Source organism: Muntiacus reevesi, chromosome 20, assembly GCF_963930625.1.
Source record: "Muntiacus reevesi chromosome 20, mMunRee1.1, whole genome shotgun sequence".
Lineage (NCBI taxonomy): Eukaryota > Metazoa > Chordata > Mammalia > Artiodactyla > Cervidae > Muntiacus > Muntiacus reevesi.
The window spans coordinates 21,549,066-21,564,310 of record NC_089268.1 but is presented as its reverse complement, the minus strand read 5'-3'; the positions used below and the strand labels follow the sequence as shown (position 1 = coordinate 21,564,310).

The 15,245-nt window shown below is 40.2% G+C and overlaps 1 protein-coding gene across 2 annotated transcripts in view; it reads left to right on the top strand.

Annotated features, from left to right (window-relative positions):
• The window catches only part of PLA2G7 (phospholipase A2 group VII), a 35,012-nt gene extending 21,181 nt beyond the window's left edge, over window positions 1-13,831 (top strand). The window contains exons 5-12 of one of the 2 annotated variants that reach the window (XM_065912464.1): window positions 1,530-1,623; window positions 4,111-4,179; window positions 4,869-4,995; window positions 6,060-6,173; window positions 7,342-7,433; window positions 8,779-8,949; window positions 11,878-12,026; window positions 12,666-13,831. In XM_065912464.1, coding sequence (XP_065768536.1) covers window positions 1,530-1,623; window positions 4,111-4,179; window positions 4,869-4,995; window positions 6,060-6,173; window positions 7,342-7,433; window positions 8,779-8,949; window positions 11,878-12,026; window positions 12,666-12,808 — 959 coding nt within the window. In that variant the 3' untranslated portion in view covers window positions 12,809-13,831. The remainder of the gene's footprint in view (window positions 1-1,529; window positions 1,624-4,110; window positions 4,180-4,868; window positions 4,996-6,059; window positions 6,174-7,341; window positions 7,434-8,778; window positions 8,950-11,877; window positions 12,027-12,665) is intronic. The other variant, XM_065912465.1, reaches the window with a different exon arrangement.
• Window positions 13,832-15,245: the final 1,414 nt, after the last annotated feature.

Below are 15,245 nucleotides of genomic sequence, written 5' to 3'. Positions count from 1 at the left end.
GAATAGGACAGGGTGGGTGGAGGGAGAGAAGGTATCAGACTTTCAGACAGGCTGTAACATCTTTCTGTGGGTGGTCAGATTTTTCCTTCTTCCATTCTCTGTGGGGGCAATAATGTGATGAGAACAGCAGCTGGGCTGGTGTGACCTCTGCCTTCTATACTACGTGCTGAAGTGTATTTACAGTTGGGCAAAGAGAGAAAGAAGGCAGAAGCCACCATACCTCTCCATATCCTAAACCAAGGAGTGAAAGCTAATTTCTTATTTATCATAAATGAGGAAACTCCACTCTCATTCCCATAACCACCCCCAAGGGGCCAGCCTCTCTCACTAAGACAATCCGATGTGCACCCATCACTTAGTACGTCTACATTTCATTAATATTGGCTTTTGTCCTTCTTTATCTGTCTCACCAGATACTACTCTTGACCTGGTGTTAACTACATCTTCACATTTCCCCCTCAAAACTACCTACACTTTTTGGCATTCTTTTTAAACGTCTCCTTGGAGTTTTCTTAATAGCTCACTTTATATGAGAAGTGATGAACATAATTATGTGTCTTTATGATGCTGAATAGTTTATAGGTCACTGCTATAGCAATCATTACATTTGATTTCCGTGGGCACATCTCCATTGTGTTGATGAGAAAGTGGAACACAAATAATTGATGATAATGATGACCACAATAAGTGAGAAGTGAAGGAAAAGACCATATCCCCCATTTTGAGCCCTTTACTATGTGACTGGATAGGTGTGCCTTACATATTGTTGTTCAGTCGCTAAGTCATGTCTGGCTCTTTGCGACCCCATGGACTGCAGCACACCAGGCTTCCTTCTCCTCCACTGTTTCCCGGAGTTTGCCCAAGTTCATGTCAGTTGAGTCAGTGATGCTATCTGCGTATATTCCCACTTAAATATGACTCTCACCAAACCCCCATGAGGGAGCTATGTTTTCCTTCATTTTACCGAAGAAGACTCGAGGCTCAGAGAGTTCTCTTGACCTGCACAAGGTCATCAGCTCCTCAGTGGCAGAACCTCATCCAAAGCCACATCTGAGGGTGAAGTCCAGGGTCTCTTCATCTTTCTCTTGACCTTGATCAAATTAGAGTGGGAGGAGTTTCCCATTTGAAGATTCTGAATCTCAGTATAATACTCCTGAGGTTTACCGGTTGTTTGGTTTCAGAACATTCCCTTTGAAGTTTTGCCAAGATCTGGGATTGATGATAAGGAGCAGCCTTCCTGAATACACCTCTCAGTAGGAAATGTCTCACCTCAAGTTCAGAGCTGACAGTGAGAACTGATAATTCATGATCCTATGGTCTTAAGAAAAAAACAAGTAACAAGTGGTTCGTGCCCATGCTTGGTAGTATCCAGTAGGAGGCTTTTTTTTTTTTTACATGAATTTACTATTGATGCATAAAAGAATAAATTCCATGGGTCAGGTTTTTATACTCAGGAGATGTAAGTTAAATTAACCAGTGATATTCAAGTCAGAAAAAGACACTAATTATCATCTCCCACTGCTCTCTAGGTTCAGTAACAATTCCTGCAGCCTGGAATGCACCTCTGAGGACTGGGGAAAAATATCCACTAATTATTTTTACTCATGGTCTTGGAGCATTCAGGTAAAGTGTCAAGAGGCTGAACAAATTTAGCCTCTAGGGATCAATCACTGAATGCATCCTCCCCTAAAAAAAGGGTGGGGGGACAGCAGATTTTGGAGTGTCAGGCTGGTCCTTGTCCTGGGAGGACTTGGAGTTCCTTCAGAATTAGCTGTGATCTACTAATCACTCCTTAGCCCTGTCTTTTCCTGCCTCCAGTCCATGGAGACCAGCCTCCAAACAGAGGAGAAGGCGGTTGCAATTTGGGCGGTTGTCTTTCTATATCACAGTATTTACACTCTCAAAATCATTCACTGTATTAGTTCAGGTTCTCCAAGAAACAGACACCATGATTAGATTAGCTGTGAAATGCATGTATTGGGAAATGCCCATGAAGGACAGGAGGGAAGGAGCAGAGAAGATGGGGAGAGGTTTCAGCCTGTGATGCAGGCTGGACAGTTGAGCAGGAGATGAGAAACAGAAGGACTGGGTATGAAGGGTATGAATGTGGTACAGTTCTAAGAAAAACTGGGCCAGGCTGATGGAGGGAGTGCTTGACCAAGATTGGCTCATCAGAGTTCTGCATCTCATAGGAAAGGACCTATGGTAAACACATGCCATGTTCTGTCACTGGAACCAACCTACAGGAAGCCTTGCTTTTACTTGGACCCACTAGGACAGGAGCTGGGTGGGCTCTTTAGTCAACTATGGTCTCTGGATCATGACAGATAGCATGTTTTCATGGCCACCAACCCATCTACTTTTTTTCAACATTTTCTCAACTCCCTTCCTGTCTTCTGACTCAGGTTTATAAGAATTTTAGAAAAGAAAAAGTGGCTTTTAGCTGGTAAAAAAAAAAAAATCGGGTATCATCTGCAATGAGAAATTTTCACTTGTTTAATTGTAGCCCAACTAGTTATTTGATTCCTATGAGACCAATGATTGGCATCTTAGACTCCGAGGACCACATTCAGCCTGCTGCCTGCATCTGTGTATAAGGTTTTATTGAAACACCAGCCATACTCATTTACTTCCCCCATTGTCTCTTCTAGTTTTGTGCTACAGCAGCAGAACTGAGTCTGAGACAAACAACTTAAGGCCCACAGAGCTGGAAGCAATTACTCTCTGGCTTTTTACAGAAAAGGTTTTGCTGATCCCCTGTACTAGATGATTTTCCCTTCATGAGTTGGTCTTGCATCATCAGTAGAAAACATGATACTCACCTACCTCCTTTGTGTTCTTTATGGCCATTTACTATGGAATACATAATAGGCAGGACTTCCCTTTTGATACAGTGGTTAAGACTTTGCCTTCAAATCCTGGGGGTGCAAGTTCAATCCCTGGTCAGGGAGTTAGGATCCCACACACCTGGCAACCCAAACAAAACAAAGCAAAAAACAGAGGCAATACTATAATGAATTCAATAAAGACTTTAAAAATGGTTCACATCAAGAAAAAAAAAAAAAAGAATACATGATAGGAGAAGAAGATTGTGCAGAACCAAGATGTGGAAGGGATTCTAAATGTAGTTGCCTATTAGCACATGACTCGTCAACCATCTCACCCTGTCTAGTCATTTACCTAACAGCTGACTTGTGCTTGGTATTTCCACTGTTTTAGACATGGTTATAAGCACTGAACATGTGTTAACTTACTAATTCTTTATAATAATCCCACCAGGTCCCAGATGTTATAACATTACCCTTCTGCAGGTAAAGAACCAAGGCAGAGAGAAGTGATTTATCCCAGGTAGACAGCTAGTAAGTGAAGGAGCCAGGATCCAATAATCTGCAGTGGTCAGAGTGTAGGTCCTGTTGTCTTAAGCATCACATTGTACCACCTGCCTGTTACGTATTTTCTTATCAGAACCTAATAACTGGGACTTCCCTGGTGGTCCAGTGGTTAAGACTCTGTGCTTCCAATAGGGGAGTGAGTTCAATCCCTGGCCAGGGAACTAAGGTCCCCATGCCACTTGGTGTGACCAAAAACTGAAAAAAGAAAAAAACCCAACCAAAAGATCTTATAATTATTCTAAAGCCAAGACTTTATTATCTGTCCCCACCGATGAGGACAGAAATGGAGTAATGTAATTATTTAAAGTCATATAACTGGAAACAGGCAGAGCCAAGATTTAAACCCAGAAGTCTCGAAGGCAATATTTATAATCACTGCACCAGTGTTTCTCAACCTTGGTACCCTGGATGCTTTGGACTGGATCATTTCCTGTTGTGGAGGTAGTCCTGTGCATCAGAGAATGGTTTTAGCAGTATCTCTGTACCCACTGGATTGCAGTAATATACCCCCTACTCCTGATAATGAAAATACCTCCAGACGTTGTCAGATATCCCCAGAGGACTAAAATCAGCCCCCTTTGAGAACCACAGCCCTCTGCTTTACCCCAGGGCACTCCTACAGGGATATAAGTACCTCCCAATTCCCAGGTTTTATTTGTGGATCCCTTGAAATTGTGACCGGTAGTTCACATGAGCTTCTCTCATTTTTGTTTTGAAGGACGATTTATTCTGCTATTGGCATTGACCTGGCATCCTACGGGTTTATCGTTGCTGCTATAGAACACAGGTACGTCACCTGGTATGTGGCTGAGCTCTGCCTTTCTTAAAGGTTTATACAAAGTGCTGTTAGAGGGAATTCCTTAGTGGTGCAGTGGTTAGCACTCATGCTCACTGTCAAGGACCTGTGTTCAATCCCTGGTTGCGGAACTAAAATCCTATACTCTGTGCCACTCAGCAGGAAAGAAAAAATATTGATAGAATTGTCAATTACAGTTACCCATGACTGAGAAAAAAAAAGGAGACTGAATTAGATTGTCATGTATATAAAAAAACAGCTAACATTTCTAGAGTTCGTGCTCATATACCATCATTGAGTTCATCCTTGTGTTCAGTGAGTGTTATGTTCATATACCGTCTCATTTAATCTTCATAAGAATCCTTTAAGATGTTACTATCACTGTTTCATGGGAGGCAGAATATGAAGCTGAGGAAGGGTAATTTGCCTGAAACTACACAGCTAGTAAGTGGTGGTGCTGGGATCTGATTCGGGAGAGAGTGTTCAACTTCAGGGTCTCCCAGAATTGTGCAGACAGAGTGCCTTCTTTATAGGCAACAATGTCTTTTTCTCAGGACTCCCTTGGGGGCCTCTTTGATTGAAAAAAAAAATGTAGAGTGGAAGAAGGGAAATCAGAAAGAGTCAAGGATGGGCGTGAGGAACACAAGTGATGTAAGGCATTGATTCTGCTTGCATTATAGAGATGGCTCTGCAGCCTCGACGTATTATTTCAAGGACCAGTCTGCTGTAGAAACAGGCAGCAAGTCGTGGCTCTATCTCAGAACCCTGAAGCGAGGGGAGGAGGAGTTTCCTTTACGAAATGAGCAGGTACGTTGCAGGAAGAGGAGAGGTGGCGTGTTGACCAGAAAGCATAGGCAAAATGATGACATTTGTTCATTTCATTATTTTACATGGGGCAGACTGTGTCCCTGGGTCTCCTTACTTTCCATTCCCGAAAGATATGTCAGAAGATTCTCTGAGTAATCAAATTCTCTTAATGAAATATCTGGATCACAGTAAGAGCAAAGACCAACATGAAAATCCTAGGAGATGACTGAATATTCAGAATTCTTTTGTGTTAGAACTAAAGTCTACCTTTTACTGAGGTGATAGAGAATATCATTAAGAGTTCAGGCCTTAGAATGCAGCTTTCTTTGTTTGAATCCTGATGCCATCACTCTGCAGTGTAGTGGGGTTATCTTGGACAAGTTACTTCTTCTTTTTGTTTTGTTTCCATGTTTTATCCGTTATGAAATAATGAACATCTTATATGAGGCTTTGAAATAAAGTGAAATAAATAAATAAATAATAGGTAAAATAAATAAATAAAGTGAAATAAAGCATGTTATTTTCTACCTCTGTGCCAAACTTTATGGCTTCCCAGGTGGCTCAGTGGTAAAGAATCCACCTGCAATACAGGAGACCTGGGTTTGATCCCTGGGTTGGGAAGATCCCCTGGAGAAGGAAGTGACAACCCACTCCAGTGTTCTTGCCTGGGAAATCCCATGGACAGAGGAGCCTGGTGGGCTATAGTCCAGGGAGTCACAAAAGAGTTGGACACGACTGAGCAACAAGCCAAGCTTTATAGTGGGTGCTTTTTACCTGTAATATTACATTTAATCCCACCCGCATTTCACTGAGGTGGACATTATTATACAATAAATGGAAGCTCAGAGAGGTTAAGCCAATCTTCCGAGGTCACACAGTGGGTAAGCAACAGACAGGATTTGGACTAAGCCATAAGTACCTGCAAAGCTGGTGCCTGGGTCATTATGCTAGGTTGTGTTCTATAGGCAACCAAGTTTTTTTTTCCCATTTTTTCACCCTCTACACAAACTTTAAGTGTTACAACTTTTTACTTTGTCATATCCCTCTTCTAATCATCCTATTAGGTACGGCAACGAGCGAAGGAGTGTTCTCAAGCTCTCAGTTTGATTCTGGACATTGATCATGGGAGGCCAGTGACGAATGTATTAGATTTAGAGTTTGATGTGGAACAGCTGAAGGTGAGCTTATAAAAAAATTCATTTTCCTTTGGCCTGGACTTCTTTATTGCTCTTATTATTGTCTGTTTTACTGCTATAATACAAGGTACAACATGATAAAGGGCTGCAAAAAAAGTACTGGGAAAGTATTTCAACAGTGAGAAATGCATTAGGTTGAACTATATATACAATTGCCACCTGCCACTTTTGATCTACAAAAAAAAAAATGGTAATTTCATATGTTCAATATAATATAACCAGTGGAAGTATTGTAATTTCTTGGGCAGCTCCCGCACGTTTTTGAGCAAGGGAACAAACTAAGATGATGGTCTGTCCTCTAGACTATGAGTCATTGGTGTCACTCAACTAGCCATTCTCCTATCTCCATGGCTTTGGACGTGTGGTTCCGTTAGTCTGACTCCCCGTCCTCCTGACTCAGACCTGCTTAATCATCAACCTAAGTCAGGCATCTCCTTATCCATGAAGCTTGCCTGGGCCCCCCCTGGGCAAGCTAGCCATCTATCACACATGCTGGGCTAGCCATCTATCACACATGCTCCTTAGCACCGCCTTACCTCATCTGCGTTGTGTATCTGTAACTCCTTCCCCAGTAGACTAGGAACTCATGGGACATGAACTGCAGTGCCTGGCGCAGAGCATGTGTTCAATAAGTACTCAGAGAATGGACAGACTAATGAATGTGGAGTGCGGGAGGGGGAGCGATCAGCAATGACATTGATGTTGCAAGTGTCGGTATGAAGAAAGCCATGAAGTTCACTTCTTTGTTTATTTGAGGTTTTTGCTTGTTTTCGTTTTGGTCCTGAAACCAAAGAAGTTTCTCTCGATATATAGATAAAACTTATATATATATATATGTTTTATAAGTATATATATGTTTTATAAATATTATAAGTGTATATATATATAAAACATTTGTTTTTGTATATAAGTGTTTGTATATATATAGGCATGTATGTATATGCACATATGTGTGTGTGTGTGTATATGTGTGTATGCGTGTATATATGGGTGTGTGGGTGCATGTGAGTGTGTATATATTTCTTTTCTAAGAATCAAGGTACTTAACCATGCCTGTGAAATAATAATCTTGTGATTCACAAAATCTCTGCCTGTCCTCTGAACAGCCTTTGAGATACTTATGCATTTATATCATGCTTCTTTCACATAGGACTCTATTGATAGGGATAAAATAGCAGTTATTGGACATTCTTTTGGTGGAGCCACAGTTATTCAGACTCTTAGTGAAGACCAGAGATTCAGGTAAGAGAATAAGGCTGAGAGAGAGAATGCTAAGTGATTGGAAGAGGGGGAAGTGATAACACATGTGCTATAGAACATATCCAGTTCTTAGTGAGGAAGAGATCTTTTGGAGTTCACAAGTCCATTCTTTTGCCTCCATAAAATCCTTCATATGAGTTTTCCTAAACAGAAACATCTACTTTTGCTATTGAAAATTCTTCCCACCTCTATTTTTCCTCATTTATATTTATCTGTTCAAGGGCTTATCATTTTCATTTGGAAATTTATCTTTACATATATATATTATCTGTGACATAATGATTTGTAATAATAATGTTGTCATCTTATACTATATTTTCTAGATTCCGCAATAGGCAGGGCATTTTAAAAAATTGTTTTACATTTAATTTATTTACAGCAACTCACATTTGCACTATCTCAGCTCCAGGTTTTCATACATGAAATTTTTACCAAGAACATACCACGTACTTCCAAACTTTGATTCCTTGAATCTCAGCTTTGACATCCTTTTCTCCCAGAAGTTGACTCCAATTCTATGTTAGATGAGCAGGGCATTTTTAAATTATTTTTTTTCCATCTTTAAGATTGAGCATGGGCTAAAATTACATAACTACTGGGGTGAAAGTCAGGATCTCAGTCTTCTAACTTGAAGGAACATTTTCTTTCTTGAACCACTTCATCCAAAACTGATGAGATCACATAGAATCGACCATGTAGAAAGTAGGTAGGATCATTCATGAAACTTTAGCTAACATTTCTTCTTATGCTATTTCAATATAAGAAGATTCTCTTCTTTCATTCATTTAGCACATAAAATAGAGTCTCTAAAAGTCCAAGAAACATTAGATAACTTAACTTTAAAAAAAATGAATTACATTTTCAAATGATGTACTCCATATGCTTTTCTTCAACTCTCCCAGGGAAGTATCTTCACACATAAAGGAATGGGTCTAACTGTTACTCAGAAAGGTATAATGATAATGAGTACATGCCAGGGTCCAGAAGGACTAGAACGACAGGGGCAATAGTGTATAGACTGTATCTTTTCAGACACCCCACAATTCTATTGAATTACTTATTTTAAAATTTATCTTGAAGGATGACAAAAAATTTTCAATGTTTCTAAAGATTGTAATTCTCAAATGCCTCCTAAAGAAAATGGTGATATAATTACAAGTTTGCTGCCTTGCAAAGCTAATGATATCCCCTTCCCATATTGAAGGGTAATACCTCATCTACCCAGTGAGATCACCCATAATGAACTGGTGAGGTGTTTGTCTCTGAATCTCTGTAATATTAGAAATCCCTATATTCGGGCAGTATGTAACCAGCCTTCTTCCATCAGGTGTGGCATCGCTCTGGATGCATGGATGCTTCCCATGGGTGATGAAGTATATTCCAGAATTCCTCAACCCCTCTTTTTTATCAACCTGGAACGATTCCAATATCCTTCTAATATTATAAGAATAAAAAAATGCTTCTTACCTGATAGAGAACGAAAAATGATTACAATCAAGTAAGTATCAATAAGTGACATTATATCATCTGAAATGGAAACCTGAAACTTGGATAAACAATCAGTGAATATCATTGAGTAGCTAGTCTAGAATTGTTCAGTTTGTCGTTTAGACTTGGAATAAGGGAGACTATTAGGTAATCTCAGTTTCCAAGTGCATTTAGACTTCCTCTTTTTAAAATGCGCTTTTTTGAGTAGTGTTTGTATATATAGCACATACGATAATTAAAATTTGCATCAGGATGCATGCTACTTCTATCCGAATATAAGCCTAAACATTTTTAGGACTGGGGTAAGGGGAAGTATTCCATCATTAGGCTAGGCTTAGAACTTTTTTTTTTCCCTAAAGTAAGATGATCTGCTGAGATCTGGAGTGTGTTTACTCGTTTGGTAAGTGTATGAATTTATTAATTCCCAAAGCTATAATGGGATCCCTTTGAGGGTTGACAATATAGTTACATCATGGATAAAAAAAGAATTCCCATAGGGTTTTGAACTTGTAGTGAGATGTTACAAAAACTGAGTTTCTTCTGCTTCTGTCTGAAACCTGATTTACTTAGAAGGGCAGAGAAGAGGCAGTGGGAAGTAAACATACCATAAAGGCAATGAATACTCTGGAGTCAGAGAATGGAGGGCTCTTTTCTAAGTGAAAGTGAAAGTGTTAGTTGCTCAATCATGTCTGACTCTTTGAGACCCTAAAGACTGTAGATCGCCAGGCTCCTTTATCCACGGAATTCTCCAGGCTAGAATACTGGAGTGGGTAGCTGTTCCCTTCTCCAGAGGATCTTCTCAACCCAGGAATCAAACTTAGATCTCCCCTTTGCAGGCAGATTCTTTTGAGCCACCAAGTAAGGTGCTCATAAAAGGCTGCTTAGAAGAAATGGTGGTACAACTGGGTCTTAAAGAATCAAAAGACTTTAGATAGATGGTGAGAAAGGACCTAGATATTTAAGGTAAGGATGTCAATTTAGCTTATTGGTATATGCAAGTCTATTTAATTATAAGTCTAATTTAGACTTTAAAGTCTAAGAAGACTTTAAATTAAAGTCTAAGTAGAGAATACTCAACCTTCTTTACTAAGCTATCACTCTCTGTTTTTTCCCTTCTCTGCTTCCCTGTCCTGACTTCCATTTACTCTGACTTCTGCAGCCTGTCTTCCTGACCTTGGCAGTGAGCTAAAGCTGGCCCCACTAAGGATACAGATGGCCCCGTTGCGATTGGCAGCCTCAGCCCTTCTCTCTGCATCCCTCCCACCTGTGGACTAACTCCATTTCTCCTCCCTTGGGTACCGCAACCCCATTCTCTCGAGCTTCTCACATCCTGTAGACGGCTCCCTTCTTTTCTCCTCTACGCTCTCTTTCTCTTCAGGCCATCTCTCCACTGTGGGTGGCATTCAGGGTTCTGCCTTCAGGTGTATCTCATGGCCCTGACTCTCTTTACCTTCTCTCGACTTTTGACTCGAAGTTTGGATTGGAATGTGGGAGACAGTGAGCAGAGTTCTGGGCTCTATTTTGGGTAGAGATAACAAATAATAGGGGTTTGCTTAAAAGTAGCAAAGTAAAGAGGAAGAGTGACATTGGGTGGGGCTGGAAAGGTGTTTTTTGTTCTGTTCTGTTTTTTATATTTTCTTGGCTGCACCACATAACACGTGAGATCTTAGTTCCTGGATCAAACTCACGCCCCTTGCATTGGAAGCAGGGTGTCTTAACCACTGGACCACCAGGAGAGTCCCTGGAACGGGTGTGTTTTAACCTTTAGATATATGTGTCTGGCCACAAATTGGAAAAGTATAGAATTTGTATTCAATGTATTATCAATGAAATCTATGGAGGAGCTGAGACTGCAAAGTGAGAAAAGAATTGGTCTGAAAATAGCATCTTGAGGATTTAGGGGACGAGCCAGTAAAGAACAGAGTAGTTCAGGCAAAGGAGGAAAGATGTGATGTCAAGGAAATAAAGCGGGGGGGGGGGGAAATGCAAGAAAATCAAATGCCAAATGCCCAGAGATAGTAAAAACTGTGCATTAAAAGTGGCTGTTCTATTTGAGGTTTGAAAGTGAAAGTCGCTCAGTTCTGTCTGACTCTTTGCAACCCCATGGACTATACAGTTCATGGAATTCTGCAGGCTGGAATACTGGAGAGGATATCCTTTCCTTCTCCAGGGGATCTTCCCAACCCAGGGATTGAATCCTGGTCTCCCGCATTGCGGGCAGATTCTTTACCAGCTGAGCCCCAAGTTCATCAATTAGCAACATTTATGAGGTGCTTTGCAGTTTAAATAATACAAGGCAAATTTTTGCTTGTCTTTTAATCTACTTAATCCAAGGCTGAAATACAAAGTGTTTTGTTTAACAGCAAATTGAGATCCAGTTAGGTGTGGTGGTAAGGGGGCAGGATTCTGGCTCTGGGTTTAAAGACCCTCAACATAAAAAAATTCCATCTACTGAAATCAGAAGTGACCTACAAAGCAGGAATCATCTCTTCTAAAACCAAGATGCCAAGCAAGACAGGAATCTTTACCTTGTTTGTCGGGAGGGAAGGATGCTTACATACTTGTGTGTGCAAACTAAGTTGCTCAGTCATGTCCGACTCTTTGCAACCTCATGGACTGTAGCCCACCAGGCTCCTCTCTCCATGGGATTCTCCAGTCAAGAATACTGGAGTGGGTTGCCAAGCCCTCCTCCAGGGGATCTTCCAGACCCAGGGACCGAACCCCCATCTGTCTCCTGCATTGGCGGGCGGGTTCTTTACCACTAGAACTGCCTCTCATACCCCTAAATGAACAGTCTTGTGACCCTTGAGTACACCTAGGGAGATCAGATTTACCAGTTTTGTTTCCTTGGTTTTTGGCCAGCATCTTTCCTGCACCTTAACTACAAAACTAATATTGTCTAACAAAGTGATTTGCAGATAACTCCTTTCTCTTTCAGGGGTGCAGTCCATCACAATCTTGTTGACTTCACTTTTGTCTCTAGCAAAATGATTGGCTACCTATTCACGCTGAAAGGAAACATCGATTCCAATGTAGTCATCAGCCTTAGCAACAAAGCTTCCCTAGCGTTCTTACAAAAACATCTAGGTAAGATATGGCATCTTCTTTCCTGACATAGACCGGATGATTCTCAGGACAAAACTATCTATCTTAACTCACATGCATGTGCTCAGTCATGTGTGACTCTTTGCGATCCTGTGAACTCTAGCCCACCAGGCTCCTCTGTCCATGGGGATTCTCCAGGCAAGAATACTGGAGTGGGTTGCCATGCCCTCTTCCTGGGGATCTTCCCAACCCAGACGACCACACCTGGGTCTCTTGCATTGGCAGGCGGGTTGTTGTTTTTTTTTAAACCACTGAGCTACCTGGGAAGCCCTATCTTAACTTAGCGCAAGTCCTATTTTAAGGGTTCCCAGTTGGTTTACAATGTAACAGTGCAATCAGTTCGAAAACAATTTAAATTTGCTGTTTTGTGTACTGTCAGAGGCAGCAAGCCTTCCTGTCAGAGCTAACAGTATTTCAGTGAAGCCTGGGGTGGAATTTCCATCCTCAGACAGCCCGGGCCTCAATCCTCAGATGTTGCAGCTATCTCCTGCTCTGAGGGCTTGTGACGCCTTAATCCTGACGTGGTGTGTGTGGTTTGTGAGGCTAGGATGCCCCCTAGAGGCACTGAGCTGTTTAATGCTCTCAAAAGTTGAATATGTTTATGACGTTTCTATCTTACAGGACTTCAGAAAGATTTTGATCAGTGGGATTCTTTAGTTGAAGGCGAAGATGACAATCTTATTCTGGGGACCAACATTGACACGACCAACCACGAAGCCACGCTGCAGAACTCCACAGGAATAGAGAGACCAAATTTAGATTAAAAGAGCTTTCTAAAAAGTTTTGTTTACAAACTTGTCTAAAAGTGTGTGTGTGTGTGTGTGTGTGTGTGTGTGTGTGTGTGTGATTTTAATGTATTTTCTCAAATAGCTCATAAAAAAAATGTAGGCTATACCACAGTAGTGACTGAAGCTTGTATTTTTTTTCCCCTATAAATTTAGAAAAAGACGGCTACATATGAAAATCATAGCAGCCAAAATTTTAGTTTTACTAAAGTGATCCTTTTTCACAGTAAAAAACAAAACAAAACTGATTTTACATTGGTTCAACAGACACATATAATAAAATAGGCACAATGCCACTGAAAATGTGTCACAGTGACCTAACACTCCTAAAAATATAATAAAAACAGATTTTTCTTGCCTCTTTTTTCCTATTATAGGCTATAGAATTGAGTTTTAGCATCATGGTATGCTATGTAGGATTTGGCAGCGCTTCCATTTGACCTTGGGTCACAGTAAAGAAGTAGACCAAGTGGATAATAAAGTCATTGCTTTACCGTGGAATTAGTGCTAGGGTACAACTTCAATATGATGACCACACGGAGATGGATGTTGCTGACAAAACAAAGGCAGCAGATTAAAGCAAGTTGGTAATTTGTTTGCATTTACTTTGTTTACCTCAGAGACACTCTGTTTACTAAGAAAGGTGCATATGAGTGGCCCTCGATTCAAGCCATCACACATAAAATTACTGATTCACCCAAAGGCTGCGAAGGATAAAAAGGGAGAGAATATAGGTGTGTGTATGGCTGATACATTTTGCTGTCCAGTAGAAATTAACACAGCACTATGCTCCAATAAAAATTAATTAAAAACATGAAAACAGGGAAAGTGGAAAAAAAAGATCAAGAGTCAACTTTAAAGAAATTCCAGTTTTGCTAACTTGAAAAGGCCAAAATTTTTACTGCTTCATTTTCCATGAGTTTTATTTAATGGATCTTTTAAATTTTACATGGAGTAGTGAAAGAAGAAAAATACAATAAGTGGAGATAAAAAGATCACTGAAAGATGTGTACACTTAGGCCTCTGGGAGTCATGAAAAATGTGTTTTGTTTCCCAAGCAGTATAAACACTTCTGCCACTCATCAGTCAAACATATTTGGGTCTAAGAATGGTCTTGTTCCTATGAATGCTTCATAATTAACTTTCACGAAAGCCAGTGAGAACAAGGATAATCAGTACTTAGTAAGCAAGCCTGGTTAACTATTCTATACCTATTCCTTTTGCCTTGTTAATAAGTAACTGCGTTTTCTGATTTGGCACTCAGGCCTACCTTAATGTTTTAGTGTGCAAAATCACTCATTTTGAGAAATATGATTTATCCTATAACTGTTCAGGGTAAATATTTTAAAATGAAGAGTTAAATTCTTTATCATAAAATTGATGGCTTTCTATAATCTGTCCTTCATACATCTTCTCTGACCTTTGCTCCCAGGAATTAATTCACAACTACAACTTCTACATGAATGAGCCAAATTTGTCTATTCATTATCCTAGGAACAAGCAATATACTCATCTACTTCAGTTATGCTTAATGTAAAACCCTCTCCTTTTTTACTTGTTGAAATTTTACCTAACTTTTACAGTTTTTAATTGTCACTCTTCTCATCAGGTTTCAGAGTTCTCATAACGTTTCATACACATCTTTTTAGAAATGGACAACCATTTCAATAGAACTGATGTTCCATTCAATAGCACCTCTTTAAAATCCTGTTTGTGGCATATGCTGATGCGAAACAATCCAATGAAGTTTAAAAAATATAACCTACCATAGTGCATACTGAGCCTCTTTGAGGGAAAAGAAGGAAATATTTATCAAATGCCTACCCCTTTTCTGGCACATTATTTATTTCTAATCTTAAAAACACTGCAAGAAAAGTTTTATTATCCCCATTTTACAGCTGAGGAAGATCAAGGCTGAACAATAATATAGTAACCTGCCCAGGTCACATATCTAGTAGGCCGTGTACAGGTAAGATCTATTTCCTAACGTTAGAATCTGTTTGCGTGCTGCCACCTATGCAAAGCCTTCTTTTAAAAGCATGGGCTTTGAAATTAGATGGGTCTAGGTTTGCTCAAGCCTCTGAGATTTGCTAGCTCTTTGACAGGCAAATTATTTATCTTCTCTGAAAAGCTTCAACTTTCTCACCTATAAAATATGGGTAATGTTAACAGGCACCTCAGAATCAAGGATTACATGCAAAACGTGCATTGAAAGTACAGCTGAGGGACGAACACATGAAAGCTAACATTTACTATTACTATGTATCCCCCAACTGTAGAATTGTGGTTTGTTCCATGACCACAGACTTCCTTTTTTTTTTTCCTTTTTTCAGCTGCGTGTGGCATGCAGGATCTTAGGTCCTCAGGAATTGAACCCCTGCCCCCTGCAGTGGAAACTCAGAGTCTTAACCACTGA